We start from the raw sequence: 16,652 nt of genomic DNA, 5'->3' as shown, positions 1-16,652 counted from the left end.
TTGTTTTTGGTTTTTTGTTTTATTGAGGGTGGGTTGTTTTTTGTTGGTTTTTTAGGGGTTTTTTTGGGTTTTTTTGTCTTTTTTTTTTTTTTTGAGGGGGGGGGGGGGGGAAGGGGTGGAGGGGTGCAAGGGGAAGGGAGAGGGAGGGGACAGTTGTTTGGTTGTTTTTAATATACAATAAAGCTATGCAGTTCCGCTGTCAGTCGCCTCAGAGAGTTCCCGAAGGAGCTCAACCACATTCTGCTCAACATCGAGTTGTTCCATTGAGTGGAGCAATGGTAGTCTTGCAGATGGAGCAATGCAGGAATTCTGACAGGATCTCCAGGTGTATCCAGTTCATCAACTGAAAGCTCCGCAACCAAATTGGAAGGGACCAGTCCTCTTGTGCCATCTGTCAGCTCTCCCTGAAACCAGCCATTCTCACCCACATCTCCAAAGACATTACGTTTTGTCCGGCAGTCAGAAGAAGCTCGTTTTCTGGGTCCTCATTAGGACCCTCAACAGGAATGTAGCTGTGTCGAGCTAAGAATCTTCAAACTGCTGGTGATACCTGTCCTGGAGTATGCAGGATGAAGGACAAAAGCTCTGCTCTCACATTCAGGGCCATCCTCTGACAGAAGGCAGCACTCAGGACTGTTCCCAAGGATCTTTTTCATGGCTTTCAGTTCAAGCTCCTGGTCTTCCAGATGACCTTGAAGACTTCGGGCCTCTTCAATGGCAGAATGGAACGGACTGGAGCTATTACGGAGATTCTTGTTTGACTGGGTCAGAGTCTGTCTCGTTGCCTTCCCCAGCTCCATCTGCTGCTTCTGCTGCTCTCTTTTCCCTCTTGCGTGCTCTGTGAGAATGAGTTTCAGAAAGCACTACTCAGTGACAGGAAATAAGGGGAAACTTGAAAGACTTTGCAACCTAAGTCCTGGCAGTGTACTGCCAGCGGCTGATTTGGCCGTCCAGGATCCTGGCACCACAAATGCTTCATTGCCAAATGCAGCAATAAGGTGTTCTGGGGAAAGGCCAACTCACAGGTAGTCTTTGAGCACCCATATCACAACACCAACGGCCAGCACCAGCGCAGGCAGCAGCATCGCTGAGACCGTCACCGGAATGCGGCGCTTCCGCACAGATGTGTGAGCAGCAGCCTCTGTGCTTTTGCCTGTGTTCATCCCTGGAAGAAATGAGACAATGTCCCACGTTACCTTCAGCTGTGCTACAGATAATCTCTCAGTGTGCTTCATGGACCCAAGAGGTCATTTTGTCAGTGGGTGCCTCCGTCTCTGGTGCCGAAGCACCGGAGGACAAGAAGGATTGCTTCCACCTCTCGTTGGGTACGGAGAGGCTGCACAGGCACTACCCGTGTCCTCCTCTGGGCCGAGAGCTGGGGCTGTACCCTGGGGTCTGGGCTTGGTCTGTGGGGAGAGCTACAGAGCAGAATCCCTCACGCTTTTCCCGGCATGCGTGTCCTGAGCTCTCCTGTGGGACACCCCCCAGGCTGAAGGTCAGGCTTCAGCCAGCACAGGGCACAGCCAGAGCCAGCCCAGGGGAGAAACACTCCTGCTTCTTTTACATGTGCTCTATGCTCACACGCTCAGGTCTGGCTGCTGACCTGGTGTGCAAGAGCTGGCAGCAAGAGCCTGCAGGCACGCAATGACTCTGGTTCGTGACACCGTATGATCATGGGACAGAAATTACCTGGCATGCCGGTTGGTGCTGCCTGCATTCCTCTGTCCGGGACGGGCAGTGTGGGATAACCACCTTCCTGCAGCGCATCCGGGACCGGCAGTGTGGGATATCCACCTTCCTGGAGTGCATCCCTCTCACTTTGTTGGTCCGTTCCTTTAGAAAGAAAGCAGGGCAGTAGGATTGGGATGTCACGTGCCCTCATCAAAAACTGAGCTTCTCCAATCCCGAACTCAGGAAAAGTCCAGGGCCCCCCCCAAGTACACTGTGAGCCCCTCTGTTACCCAAGGGCATTTGAGCCCTCCCAGCTATTGGACAATGCTGACTCCCTCACACCTCTTGAGGAATCAGCTCCTGTGCAAGGCCCTCACATTCTGTGCTGTCACCAGCCCGTCACAGCCAGGTAGCTGCAGGCTGAAATCCAAGCTCTAACACACAGTCCAAGCCTTCAGAATTAGCATCTCCACCTCATTTCCAGCATTAGCAAAGGCAGCCAACCCTGCTCGGGATGCTCCTCCTGCCTTGAACTTGCTCAGCTGCACGGAGGGCTTTGGATGAACAGAAGCACAGCGCTTGCCACTTTGCCACTTGCTGCCATCTGGGTGCCAACGACTGCACAAAGCAGCTCTGACAAGTAATGGTTGTGCTGGGGGAGCAGCTGCCTCTGGGTCTTGGCTGGATGCAGACCATCTGGCAGCAGACCAGCTCTGGTGCTTGACAGCACCTGCAAGGTGATACACGGAACACGGCTGCAGCACGGCTCTGACCCATCCCTTCCTGCTGTGCAGGCTACAGCCTGCCCACACCTGTATATCACACCTCAGCTTCCCAGGTCCCACAGTGAACAGACTGAAGTATACCCACCACGCTCTGCCTTCTCCATTTCCTTCAGCAGTCGCTTCAGGAGACGGGATGAGCCCTGAGAGTATTTTTCTTGTTTGGATTCATCCTCTTCTCTTTCCGGACCTTAACAGAATGTATGAAGTTAAATATCATGTGCATGAAGATCTGAAGATCAGTGGCGAGTCAGCCAAGTCAGTGAAGACAGAGTACTCACTGCTGGGATTCCAGTTGGGCTCCAGCACAGGAGGAAACCGATGACCGGGCAAGGCCCACACTGGGGGCACTTCTGCAACCAAAGACCCATGAAAAGTTTTAGTCACACACTACAGCATCAACTGAGTAGCAGAGCATACAAGGGAGGGCCTGCAGACACAAGTGTGATCAGACACAGGTGAGGAGAGCTTCCGGCACATGTGGGGGCCTCCTTTTCCCTGAGTGACCTGTAGGGTCTGGCGGTGGTTGGGGAATGCCACAGCCCAAATACAAAGGTCTGGGCTCCCTCAGCTGCAGAGGGGCAGCGGTAACCTTCCCACTGAAACGCGGCAGCTCTCTGAGAGAAAAAATACTCATGGCTCATCTGTGCAAACCCTTCCGGGCACAAACAGGCTTGGAAGACCTGGAGAGGATCTCCAGTAAAATTGCACCCAGGTAAACCATGAGAGCATGAACGTTTCAACCTCCAAGGAAACAGACACTCACAACTTACCCCTGGGTTGTCCCCCAGGCACAGGCATGAAGTCCGGATCCAAAGGAGCATCTGGAAAGGGAGCACGAAGCTCATCATCTAGAATCAAGAACAGATGAGAGAAGTTCCCACTTATATACACTATATGGTGTGATCTCCTTCTCCCTCAGTAACTGGATGTGGGGCATGGGAGAATAACTCAGGTCATGATTTCCAAAGTTGCAGGGTGGACAGGATGACCCGTAGGCTGGCACTTGGCAGCGTATGCAGTGCTCTCTCCAGGCCACGTGCCACATCTCTCACAGATTACGTGGAAGAAGATGCAGCCTCCCAGGGCTTTCTTACTGGGAGGCCTCTGATGGACAGCAAGGTCACACTGAGACACTGGAGGAAAGCACACCTGTCTCTTCCCCTGGGCTGTGGAATGGGGCTCTGGCTTGGAAACTGGGGAGTGCCATGAGCCTGAAGCAGAAATGCTCATGCACGCCCAGCACGCCTCTTCTGAACTCTCCCTGGGCATCTCCCAGGACGAAGGCTGTGCTGCAGCCAGCAATTAGCAGAGCTACAGCCTGGCATGGCTGGAGCCAGCCCTGGGGAGCAGCGCAGCCACGGGCTCTTGCCCGGCTCCTGCAGTGCTGCCCATCACCCCCTACCCAGCAACACCCCCATGGAAGGCAGGCCCCAGACAAGTGTACTACAGGGCCGTGGGGACACAGCCTGACTTCTTGCTCCCAGCGCTGCTCAGTTTGGGTCCCATCTCTACCCACTCACCTGCTCCCCGTGCTCGCCACGGAGCAGCACAGCTCTCCTGAAAACTCATGGCCACCAATAGGAGGAAGAGGACAAGGCGGGCAGGGTCCATGTCCGCCCCCACACTAGCACCACGCTTCCAACACCACCGCTGCAGCCACAGTGAGTGTCGCACTGAGCCAAGCCTGCAGCCAGGCCTTGTGAGCTCATGACGCAGCTCAGCACAGTCATAGGATGGGGCATTGTGACCTCACATCTCTGTGATTCCGGGTGGTGGCTCCCCGCAGGCTGCTGCTCTTGTGATGCACTGCACCAGGGCTGTGTGGGGCTGGTGCTTACATCATAGAAATGCAGAATCATAGAATGGCTTGGCTTGCAAGGGACAGTGAAGAACTCAGAACCCCAGCCCCACTGCCTCGGGCAGAGATGCAACCCACAGAGTCTTGCTGCCCAGAGCTCCATCCAGCCTGGCCTTGAACACCTCCAGGGATGGAGCATCCACAACTTTGCTTGGCAAACTTTTGCAGAGCTTCAACAACCCCAAGAAGGCATTATTTCCAGCCTGGTGCAACACCTCAGGCCACAGAGGTAGTGACGCAATATGCACAGGTTATCCACGCGTGTGAAACGTGCTGCAATTAAGCAAGCCAAGCAGATAAATCTTCTCCAGTGTGGAGGATAATGGCTGAAATACAAACACGGAGAAGCTGACCTTCCCACAGACCCGCCAAGTCAAGTGTCACGTGCTTACATTTTTGTTGATAGATCTGCAGTTTCATCTTTTTTTGATGGCTAAGGAAATCCCCTTTCCTGCACCAAGTGTATTTCCCACGTGTAACGTGCTTCCAAGTCTGATTTTAGTAGCAGATATTGAAGGCTTGCTAGTTGGCACCTCCCATCCCCAAAGTCCCAGTGAACTCACCCACTGCTGACAACTGGATGCTTGGTGGCAAGAGAACCATCACCTATAGGATCCCACCTGGGTCTCCAGAAACTGTTGCACCTTTGGATACATGGCGATAAATACTGTGTCCATACAACACCCTCATTGAATCAGAGCCTGCCACCTTCCCTACAACCAGGCAAAGGGCGCAAAGGAAGCTGAACTGCTGAACCAGGCACCAATGGGGTTTACGTGTTTGCATCAAAAGACAAAATACCAAGCAGAGAGCATGGGAATCAGATGTTGTTTCTGAAGCAGAATTAAGATTAAAAAAATCGATTTCATAGTCTGACATCAACCCTCCTCCACCCCTCCCATTCCCCCCCCAGAGCACCCCTCCCTTCCTTCCCTCTTTGTTTAAAGGAAACAAGGGGCCAGGGAGAGCAGGAAGGATGCAGATAAGGAGTGAGACCTCACGGAAGACATCAGGCAAGGAGGAGAATAGATGTTGTAAATACCAGAAGAGGAGTTGCATCCCCCTGATAAGAACAAGAGGGGGTCTGCATGCTAAACAACTATTGAATATGTATCAGAATTCTGAGAAATCATTGACTATGTATGAGATGTACCTATATCTGTGTCACGATTTTACAAGTCCATGTGCAAGTTTGGTGGAGCTATCCCCCTTGCACCCAGCGCTGGAATAAACATACCTGCTTTATAACCCATCTATGTGTTATAGAGTTTGATTCCGCAAGTCACTTACACCCCGTATTTTCCCTAACAGCCACACTGGGTTATCTGGATTTGTTACATTTATCCATAGTTGCTGGCAGATGTTTCTCTCTCTCTCTGTCTTTAATCCCCACACAGCCCATCTTCCCAACTGTGGGTTTCGGTTAGGAGGTATGCACCCATAGGGTCCATGCCCTGCTTGTAGATATTTATCCTGCCCAGCCCCAGGTGCCCAATCTGAGGCAATAGTTTCACATCCCTAATAGGCACAGTAATATGAGCCTGGGTGGTTACAGTATCCCCTCCCTGGGTTTGAGCTTAGGCAAAAATAGTAACCCTTTTGGTTTAGACTGGGCTGTATAGGTACCAGGTCACACAGGGATGTAAGGAAGCTTGGTGTGGGTGGCGTTGTGCTGCTATACAAAATGTGATCACTGTGAGAATCCCCAAGTACCAATGGATACCCCTAAGGCCCATCTTTCCCCACAGTTCACTCCTCTGCCTCACTCGTCAACTGGGTTGCAACCAGCTATGAGGGGTTTTTTTAGTTCTTCTCAGCAGCAGTAGTGTTCTTCAGGGGAAGCCTTTACCTGGAATACCCATTGGGCTTGTCGCAGTGTGAGTTTCAAGTCGTCACCCCCGGGAGCTACCTCCCACTTCTCGTCACCGATGGGTCCTTTAACACGGCTGGCATGAGTCCATCCTCTCTCTGCGGTTCGAATAGCTGTTTCTGCAGTAAATAAAACAACATAGGGACCTTCCCCTTGTGGTGTTAGTGTAGCTTCTTTCCAAGTTTTTATTAGAACCCCATCCCCTGCCTGTATCCTATGGATTGCTATCTCCAATGGGGACTGCTGTGCAATCAGATCCTTCTTGTAGTTCCTTGCACCCATTCATTAATTGTATAAGATTTTAATTGATCATCTTGTAAATGGGGGTGACCAAGAGGTATTTCAAGATTATAGGGCATACCATAATCTTCCCTCTTTGTTTAACAAAGACTTTGAATAAAATCATCATATCAATACTACAATTGCTGGCCTGGGATTATTATCGCCTCTTTGGGGTTCCTGGACAGGAGAGGTGCACCCAATTGATTTCAGCGGTCCTGCCTGGGTGGTGAGGTGACTTCTTGGGATGGCTGATAGGAAACTGTTACATAAAGGATGGGCTCTATGAAAGCTAAGGCACAGGTGTTGACTCCTGCAGTCCCGGTAATTTCGTGCACAGACAGAGGCAAGGGAATTTAATTCTTGCCTTGGGGGGTCTCTTGAGTCTCAGGTGAGTCTTGGGGCTCAGGTGAGTCTGGGAGCGCGCTGTTGCTGTATGGTACCCTGTGCACTTGATGAAGTGCCAGCAGCACACCCCTAATAATTCGAGAATCAGAGCGAGGTACTCCAGAGGGAATGGGCCCTAAGTCCAAGAATCGTGTGAGCTGAGTAGTTCGCAGCATCATTCTGGAGATAAGGGGAATAGGAGCTGCCAAGTACAAGGGAAAAGCATCCCCAGAATTGTGCCTGAAGATAAGCCCCTTGGGGAGAAGCTTCAGAATTGGAAAAATAATCCCAAAACTGGGGATAACGAAAAAGATATTTAAATACTGTATACAAAAAGCCTAGAGAGCCACTATAGGGAAAATCATTATTTTGACCAAAATAGGGGTCTGACAAAGATTGGGCTTGTCAGACTTTGAATTTATATGTAAACAGTAATACTCCTTTCTCTGAAAAAGAATTGGCTTATGACATTGAATGGGTGCAAGAAGTAACAGTTCCTCACAAGGAGTCAAAGTTCAAAAGAAAAAAAAAGCAGAAAGATCATAAATGGGATCCCTTAGATACATTCCCTCTCCCCCCCCTCAACCCCCACAATTTCTAGATCAATGCAAGCAGCAGCAACCCCTCCAGAGAAGGGGACTGGCTGAGCTGCTGATCCCATGCAGGGCCCTAGAGGGAGGATGCACTCTCAATTACTGAGGGAACTGGAACAGCGTAAACAGGACCTGGAGAGTTCTCCTTTCTCTAATACTAATCTTACAAATACTTCACATTATCCTCTTAGGGAAGTCTCCTTAGGTCAAAGGAAAATAGGGAATGCTAAGCTGCCATTTTTACTAGCAGAGAAGTCAGGAGATTCAAGGAGGAAATTGATTCCTTAACTGGGGATCCCGTAAGAATAGCAGAGCAATTAAATTGCTACATCACCTACTTAGTAAACTGTAAGCCAGCCAAACACAGAGATCTTTGAGGACAAAATAAAACAGAACAGCAGGAAGACCAACAAGAATGACTTGGTAGAATAAAGAAATACCTCAGTACTTTCAACCTCCTCCTGCAAATAGATGAAACCTCCAGTCTGTTTGGACTCCTTAGTAGTTTATTTTAAGCCAAGACTACAGTATAATCGCTTACCGAAGAAGCAGGTATATCTAGAGGGCCAGAAACGACAGTGGAATACAGCTTCCTTTTGCATCGTTTTGGCTTGGTCTCTCCTTCTTCGAGACTTTCAGGTTCGTTTGATTTAGGAGAACTTACTGCTGACATCAGCTTCTTGGCTAGAAGAAATTTGTTTTGATACATAAACCAATCAACTTACTGGTTTTGTGAGTCTTTAAATCACTGAATGCAAAAAAAGCTTCGTAACAAACTTGGTTTATAAATGACACGTAAAATTTAAGTGAAAATACTCAGAAATTGTATTTGTTCATTGAGGTTCTTTATTGCTTCTATAGCTGAAACTGTTTATAGGTTCAGGTACGGCAGCTTAAAGCACACATTAAAATGGATTATGAAAGACAATCATGGTTCAGAAGTCACTGGAAGTCAGAAACTTCAGCAGGAGTTAAACAACAGGCCTAACTTTCGTGCTGACAGAAGCACAAGACAGAACCAACTTTCTCTGTATACTTGTAGGTTTTCACAAATGTAATAATGAATCTCTGAAGAGACGAATAAATGCATTTACTTCATAAATCAAAGGACAACTTAACATGGCAGACAAGTTCTCTAAGAACACATACATTAATAGCCTACAGCAGAAACAAGCCATTCTACAATGTCTAGAAAACATGGAATAAAACTTATTCTACACCAACCTTTAGAGTGTATAATAGAAGGAGAGCTTTGAATAAAATCTCCAACGTTTTGCAGTGTTTCATCCTTCTTTTTAGTCAGTCTTGAAGCATGTACTTGCTTTCTCAGGAAGTAGTCTTTTCCGGATTTCTGTTCAACAGAGATGTGAACATGTGAAACAAGAGCATTGTTTAAACTTCATTTTAGTTCAACGTTATTTTAAGTTGACATTTTGAGCTTTACTACTGACACCTCTGTTCATTATGCTGATGATACCACAACGGCAAGTAATGTAGACAACTTTATACCCTTTAGGGAGTTGTCAAAATCTCAGCTATTTCAAGGCATACGTTTCTTAAAGTTTCTTAATAAGGCAGTAGTTTCTTTAAAAGTAGCTCCCAAGCTGTGGAGTTGTTTCTTACATAAGCTGTTCTAATTACATAAAATAAACAAACATACAAAACAGAAGACAACAGATGGGAAAAATCTACTACTCATACTCTGACCATTCCAAGGATACTGCTATCACATGTGAACATCTGTTTTTAATAACTGCCATGCATATTAATGATATGAACCTTAGTTTAATACAAGGGCTTCACTTACAAAAGCACACGATAATACACTAAAGCTTCTCTTCCCAACTATTCAGTGTGCAATATCCTTCCCTCCAAATCATTACACAGTACAGCCATTACACACTCTGGGGACAGACTGACTTGCCCTTTGGTTAGCTTATGGAATTTAATAGGAAGAGCTCATAAGCATGTAAGATTCCCATTCAGGTATACACATAAGGATAAGACACTGCTTCTTCCGTGTGACCACACAATTACAGGAAGTCCCAAGCTAGCTTCAAAACTAGAACAAAAACCAACCATTTTCTCGTCACTTGCAGAGGGTGAATTTTGTATTGACAGATTTTGTATTTTTCGTGTTCTCACTTTTCACAAAATCCTGGGAAAATAAGACAAGTTTCAGCCATGATTCTTTTGGAAAGAACAATTGATGTCACAAAAGTGAACACTTTAAACATTTTTGCTAATAGTAGGGAAGTATTTGCTAGTGGTAACTATTCCACTGTAAATCAAATAATAAATAAGCATTCAATTATAAAAACAGGACATTAAGATATCAGTATTAGACATCTCATGATGTCTAAAAAGCTGACTTATGTCTACAGGTTTCAAAGAAAATACACAATGGAGTTAAGAGAAATTCCCTTCTCTTAAACCATTATCACTGAGCTTGGCTATTAGTTTTGTTCATTAAAGCAGTTCATTGGTTAAATTCTTCAACTACTTTACTGAGGTAGAAATAGCATTTTTTTAATGCTTAAATGAGAATGGTAAAAAGGCATCAGATATTTTGTTTTCTGTTGGGTCTAGGTCATACCTCATCCATGTCATCACTTCTTTTCTTTTTTGCCTTAGGCATTTTCACTCCTAAAGGTATCATGCTGCCGTGCTGCTTTATCTCCATCTTATCAGGTTGCAGAGGTGTCAGTGGGATTTCCAGCTCCGGTTTTGGGAACCGACTAGTTTTGCCATTTTCTGCGGACACTCCAGAAGAGTCGAGGACAGTTCCCAAATGCTCCTGATAGCACAGAAGAATTTTAAGTGCAAGTGTTGAGGTAGCCATGAGATTAAAAAGCTATAAAGCATCTGGAAAAGGATATGTAAGCATTCGATTTTCCTGCTGTAAGAACACTTGTAACAGAAGGAGTCTATTTCAGTTACAGCAGAGTTTTACCCCTCTTTCCTAGAACTTGTTACATTTAAAATTATTTCCAATCTATGATCACAAAAAATGTTCTCCATGTTAAACTGAGCCTGATACTTTACAAGTCATTTTTTCTCAAGGGCACAGACAACTACACTTTTTTTTATAGAGAATGGTGGTAGAACTGACACGATTTTCTTCATCTCAACTCTGCTGCATCAGAACTGGGCAGGAACAGGAGCATTTGATTCAAGTGTTCGATTAACTTCCAGCTTAATCTTAGGGAATTTGCCCTTCCTCTTCTACACTAGAGATGTTATTTACATAAGTAAGGTCCAGCTGGCAAGGTGCAAGCCCAGTACAAGTCATTAAAGAACTCCATTGCTATCTTTTCCCTGGAGAGAATTCAGACATTCAAGCAATGACACCGTACTTAAGCTGAAGGCTATCATGTACCTGCTCATGGTCAAATGGCAGCAAATGCACAGCTAAGTGACAGGGAAATGTCAGTATGCATTTCCCCAGCAGCACTTCCTGTCCACAATCCACCCAATCCTGTTTTTCTCAACAGGAACAACAAAGTCAGAACTGAGATCACCTGGACTCCTCCTTCTCTATGGCAGGAATTCAGCTAGCATATCAAAAATGAGTTCAGATGCTGGTTGAACACATGGAAGACAGGCTGCTGGGGACATCAGAAAATGGTAGATGGCTGCTTCTACTGCTGCTAGTAACTAGCAAACTCCAGTGTCCCAAACACAGACTAGCAGCTTTTACTACTTACACTGTTCCGACCCCCTGAGGGGAGTCTTCTTCCTCTCAAAAAGTTACCAAAGATTGTAGAAAGACAAAAAGTAGTCAGAGCCACTTTATCAGGCTCTGCTAAGAATCTGAATGGAGTATCACCACCCACTGTATTTCCAAGAATTAAGTTGGTTAATAAATACTTTGTTTTTAAAATATATGTAACTGCTATTTTATGAAAGTTAGCAATTAAAAACTTATATAGGAATGATTAACATCATCTGCTAACAAAACAATATCCAGAAATCCTGCAGAGGAAGAAAATAAGTTCAATTTGCTGTGCCCGTTTCAGTGGCTCCATGAATTTTTTCCGAGTAACTTATCTAATCATGAGCCACTTCATAAGCATTAACATGAGGAGAGTTTTCAACAGCACCTGACAAAAATGCATCACACAATTGTTTCAACAGCTTTTATTCCTATCAAAGGCTATAAAAACAGGTGATCTGATCACCTTGAAAGGGATAAATAAATCAAAACTTGGGAATTGTTTAGAGAACATGAGATCTTTTCCTACTCATTCCTTATCAAAAGCAATACAATCACAACATTTTCAGATCTGAAGTTTCATACTAACCTCAGATTCATTTAATGAAGTGAGGCTCCTAGTACATGGACGTGACAAATAATTGTCTTCAGCTTTGCATCTTAATGGAATACTTTCTCCAGTTTTAGTTTTGCTTTGTTGTTTCCTAGGCTGTAAATATTTAAAAGGAGTAAAGATTAGGCTATGCATTAGACCTCCAAAATATCTCGAGTTTTCTAAAGTTACAGTGTAAAACCTCAAGCTCAGACGCCACATGAACACGTAAGCTGAAACACAGCACAAGTGTGGGAAGGTAGTAACATCTATTCATTGTGTGATCTTCAGATACACCCTACTGGGTCTCACTAACAGTCTCAGGCAGGATTCTGCCTCCAAAAGAGAGAAAGCGAGACATTAGTTAGGGACAAAATCTGTAACGCTGGTCGTTTTGTCACCCATTCCCTCCATACTCTGCGTGCTCACCGCTGCTATGTTAGAACACCAAAGGCTAAACCTCTGCCTAATCTTCAGCATCCACATACGAATACATGGAAAACTGCATGGAAAAGTTCCATAATGTACACAGAGAGATGGTGTTCTAGTAAATAAAATATTTTTGAGAAGATGAGAGCTCATGTTTGAGTGGAAGACAAAAAGAACCAACAAGTACTCATCACTGAATATGTAGTTAAAGGACTATATGCTAAGAAAAATTATTCTAGCTCCAGTATCTCCTAGGAAAACAGAAGAACAAAAAGGGGTTAACAAGATGTTAAGTACTTACTTTCAATAAATATAATCATACCTTTTCATTTACAGAGTCATTCCTTCTACTTTGTCTTTCTTCAAGTAAGGTATTTCTGGCAAACACTGAGGGCTACTGTGGTTAATGCGTTGTTTTAATTCCTTTATAAAGTCATCTTTGTCAGCCAGTTCTTTTCTTAACTCTTCTATCACAGTTGCATTATCCTAATAAACAGTAAAAACTGCTGAGTTGTGGGATTGGCAAAAGGAATTAACACACACAAGCAGTAATGCAATTACTTAGTAGCATCAGTTTTAGAATTGCAGGCTAGAACACTTAACTATTCAAGAACAGTAACATTTCACGGATTTGTACGGTCACTGTTACAAGTGCAGTAGTCACAGAATTGCCTGGGAAGTTGTAATACAATATATTTTGATTCTTCTATTTTACTTATGTGCTTCAGCCTTCATCTCTCTTAAGATATAATAACCTGAGCTTTTATTTGTTCCCAAATCCTCGGTACTGTGAGAAAGTCGGCAGTTGTAGGGGAAGTTTTGCTATGAGAACATCTTTCTTCTCAGAGAAAGTGAATCCAAACATTCTCAAAAGAGCACAACTCATTTAGTCTTTAGTTTAGCTTCTGAAATTCTATGCTACGGCTTAGATTGGCTATCCTGATTAAAAGCTGGATGTTGAAATAAGAAATGCAACTTCCAGAGATCATCCCCCCTCTGCTTTTTGATGCTTCCTTTAATCTCTCTCCACGTCCCCTTCTGTCTTTTCATGCCATTGTAGATACTACCTCAGAGAAAGCAAAGAAAGTAAGAAACCTGAGACAGAACTACTGTCTGAGTATTGAGCCTAGCTTGGGATCCGGAAATGCTGTGAAGTATCAGAAAAAGCTACAGATGTCCAGTATGACTGTAGGATCATAAGCATCAAACCGACATCTGCTTATCTGAACAACTGAAAAAATTGAAATTTTAGTAATTAACAGAAATTCTGTTTCTGAAGAACAAAAATAAAAGCTGGTGCTTTTTTTGGTTAGTTGCACATGATGTCAATACAACAGTGTTCAAGAACAGAACCACACCCAGAATACAAAGAGCAGGTACAGGAGTTTTACAGAATTTATGGGTAGCTAATCAGGTAGGAGGAAAGGAGAGCTGACCTTGCTTGAATCCTTTAAGGCAGATTGTCTCAGTTCTGCTATTTCTGTCTCTTTTTGTATGGCATTAGAAGCCAAAGTTTTGAGCTGTTCTTCCAAAGCTTCTACTAACTGATCTCTCTCCTCACGCCACTTTTGAATATTATGGTCCCTTTCCTCCAGCTCCTATATTTCATGTTGAAAGAAAAGCATACACAGTAGAAACAAGCAGAATCTTTAAGACAGCCTAGAATTAATAAGTTTTTCATATAGCATAAATAAGGACTCAAGCTGATAGAAAGAGTTTATGGTAAGACATTTCAATTAACATATCGTGATGTCACTCAACAAGATCAGGTTATATGCATGTATTACATATGTATTTACTATGCAGATTATTGTATTTAAAGCAATCTGCCAGTGCTCTGTAGTGACTAATTATTTGAATATCTTTCATGGTCTACCACTAATTTCAGTTGGCCACTTTCATTTTGCTCCAATTTTTTTTTTTTTTTGACCTTTTTCCTGTTGCTTGGAAAACCTGCATCATTCATTTAATAAACATTAAGAGCAAGAAAAATACCTGTTTAAGTTGTTGGATAGTATAGTCTTTATAATCCAGCTCATCCTTAAACTGGTTATTAATCCTTTCAAGTTCATCCATCCTGTTCCTGAGGGATTCCTCCACAGAACGCATCGTGGACACCTGTAATGTAAGCACAGCTCACGGTTCATTAAAAGACTTCTGTAATCCAACCTGGCCAAATACTTCTTTGTTAAATACAGAGGAATTCACAAACAAGTGCTGAGTAGGAAAACGACAGCAAGGGCAAGGTTACCAAGGAAGACATGAATTCATTTTTAAGTTTCAATTTTCCACCCCAAGCACACCCAATAAACTTTCAGACTAAGATCCTGCAAAATGGGTTTTAAGATATCTTCTTGTTTAATAATTAAATTTTAACTATTAACATCACTGAAGCTGAAATTGAAGAAAAAAAATATACATGCTTATATTAAAGAGCTTCTGGAAATTAGTCTATTTCTCTTCAAGTAAATAGCATTCTTCTTCCCAGTTATCAGCGTTTTTTCACAAGACTTAGGTTTTAGGCTTTGGAGTTACAAACCTCGCTTTGTACTTGCTGAATTTTTTTCTTGGCATCTGAATGTTTGTCTTTTAGATCTGCATACTCTTCTTCTTTCCTCTGCAAATCTTTTTTCAAATTCAGTACAAGGGCAGAACTCTCAGAAAGAATATTTTCTAGCCTTATGTTAAAAATAAAGAGACAAAGAACATTATTGTTACACATCTCATGGAAACAGCAATTACAGCTTAATCCATGCCCTGCCTGTTGGTTTCTATTTGGAAATAGACTCTTAAATCTATCTAGACCAGTGACAAGATTTAAACAATTACTTTTGAATTTCAGCTTGCTTCTCATAATCAGATGCTGAAGCAATAAATTATTCAGATGCTATTCTGAGGGATGTACAACAAAACCACCAGAAATCCCCATATTATTCTTTATTTCCTTGCACACTCCTGTTTTCCCTTGGAACTCAAGTAGCATACCAAAGCATCCTAAAGTAGTAGTTTGGCCATTGATAAGCATGCAGATGCATTAAGTCGAAGGGATGTTCCCATTAACTATTTTTAACTCTAGTTCATTCTCAAAGGGCTCTAAGTTAACTCAGTGGTTACTTACGATTCTATACGTTGCACTTTCTCCATTTCACTCTTTTCCTTTTCCCGAAGAGAGTGTTTCATCTGCTCCAAGCTGTTTTTCAGCTGCATAACTTCTTGAATCAGATTTGCTTCTTTGCTACTTAACTCTTCAAACTTTTTGTCTGCATTTGCAGACTTCTCCTGCAGAGTTGCTGTAACTGTCTCCAGATTAACAATAATAGATTCTTTTTCTTTAAGTAATTCATTGAGTTTTGACACATTGTCTTCCATTGTCTTGTAAGCCTCCAGGCGATATTCAAGCTCTCTTCTTTTTACCTCACAGTTGGCAACTTCCTCCTGAAATTGTGCAATCACTCTCTGATCTTCTGCAGTCTTTTCTTCAGTGTCCTGAGTTTTCTTTTCTATTTGCTCATGTAACTGATTCACAAGATCATCTTCCTGACTAGTGTGAGTTGTAATCTCACATAGCTTCATTACAAGTTGACGATTATGATATTCAGCATTATTCAGTCCCGCCTTTAGGTTTTCATTGTCTTGAAGCAGTGCTTTGATGTGCTGACTTTTTTGTGAGGAAACATCAACAATATTTCTACATACTTCCCAAATCCTTTCAAGACTATAGTTAAAGGAGAGGTCCTGCACAAGATCTGAAATGGAAGAAGTCTGTGACTGAATGCATGCAGAACTAATTTGAGATGTCCCTGTCTCATCTTTTTCAGAGTCTGAGGAATCCTTTACACTGACAGTCAGTACCGATGGCTTGAAACTCTAAGTGACATTTGTATAATTCATCTAATTTGGTCCGCATTTCTTTTACTTGTGACACTTTATCAATTATATATTCTTTGGCAACTTCTATGTTGTTAGTTAGTTGGGCATTTTTGTTTTCAAGTGTCATATTTATAGATTTCTGTTCATCCAGTTCAGAAGCAATTTCCCGATAGTCAGCTTGACCCTGCAGAATTTGTTCACGGAGGGCATCAGCTGTTTCTTCAGAAAAAGAAAGCTCAATACGCAGGCTTGTTACCTGCTTACTGAAATCTTCTTTTTTATTTTTTTCTCTTCTGCATTGTTCTTCAAGCACAGTTAAATGATGTTCCAAGATTTCAGTTCTTTCCCTCGGTGCTAGTACTTCCTTTCGGTACGCGGAGCACTTTTGTTTCATGTGTTCAATTGTCCTTTGCTCTACAGTGTTCTTTTTCTTTCTCTCATTTACAACTACTGTAAAACAAACAAACAAACAAACCAAAAAAAAAAGGGGAAAAGGAATGTAGCTCAGATTGATTAAAATAATTATTACATAGCGGTTCACAACACCAAGTAGCATCTTCTATGTGAAACACTGTCGTAATATGCAAGCCATGCCCTCACATC

General features: G+C 43.4%; 1 protein-coding gene and 1 long non-coding RNA gene across 3 annotated transcripts; both read right to left on the bottom strand.

Annotated features, from left to right (window-relative positions):
• Positions 1-2,545: 2,545 nt before the first annotated feature.
• On the bottom strand, positions 2,546-3,504 carry LOC146754455 (uncharacterized). The gene is made up of 3 exons (XR_014939047.1): positions 3,227-3,504; positions 2,735-2,806; positions 2,546-2,643 (listed from the first exon to the last, which is right to left on the bottom strand). It is a non-coding gene; the product is annotated as an uncharacterized LOC146754455 (long non-coding RNA).
• Positions 3,505-7,665: 4,161 nt separating this feature from the next.
• On the bottom strand, positions 7,666-14,293 carry LOC146754454 (kinesin-like protein KIF20B). 2 transcript variants are annotated; one of them, XM_085527637.1, is made up of 6 exons: positions 14,175-14,293; positions 13,616-13,777; positions 11,748-11,867; positions 10,040-10,240; positions 8,668-8,794; positions 7,666-8,127 (listed from the first exon to the last, which is right to left on the bottom strand). In XM_085527637.1, the coding sequence occupies exons 1-6, from the start codon at positions 14,286-14,288 to the stop codon at positions 7,955-7,957; spliced, it is 897 nt and encodes a 298-aa protein (XP_085383763.1). In that variant the 5' UTR covers positions 14,289-14,293; the 3' UTR covers positions 7,666-7,954. The 2 variants fall into 2 exon arrangements, with proteins under 2 accessions (XP_085383763.1, XP_085383764.1); XM_085527638.1 differs by lacking the exons at positions 7,666-8,127; positions 8,668-8,794; positions 10,040-10,240 and adding an exon at positions 12,502-12,665 and having other exon boundaries at positions 11,782-11,867.
• Positions 14,294-16,652: the final 2,359 nt, after the last annotated feature.

Source organism: Coturnix japonica, chromosome W (assembly GCF_054131305.1).
Source record: "Coturnix japonica strain WE chromosome W, WE-NBRP24, whole genome shotgun sequence".
Taxonomy (NCBI): Eukaryota; Metazoa; Chordata; class Aves; order Galliformes; family Phasianidae; genus Coturnix; species Coturnix japonica.
The sequence above is the reverse complement of the archived record's forward strand: the minus strand, read 5'-3'. Positions and strand labels throughout refer to the sequence as shown.

What these genes read in the sequence shown, in the direction of transcription:
- LOC146754454 (XM_085527637.1), bottom strand. Translation starts at nt 14,288, where the DNA reads ATGCGTTCTGTGGAGGAATCCCTCAGGAACAGGATGGATGAACTTGAA. An exon ending in CTTCATTAAATGAATCTGAG is followed by an intron (nt 10,241 to 11,747) that starts GTTAGTATGAAA and finishes CTGTGCTATCAG; the next exon opens with GAGCATTTGGGAACTGTCCT. An exon ending in GAAGTGATGACATGGATGAG is followed by an intron (nt 8,795 to 10,039) that starts GTATGACCTAGA and finishes TCTGTTGAACAG; the next exon opens with AAATCCGGAAAAGACTACTT.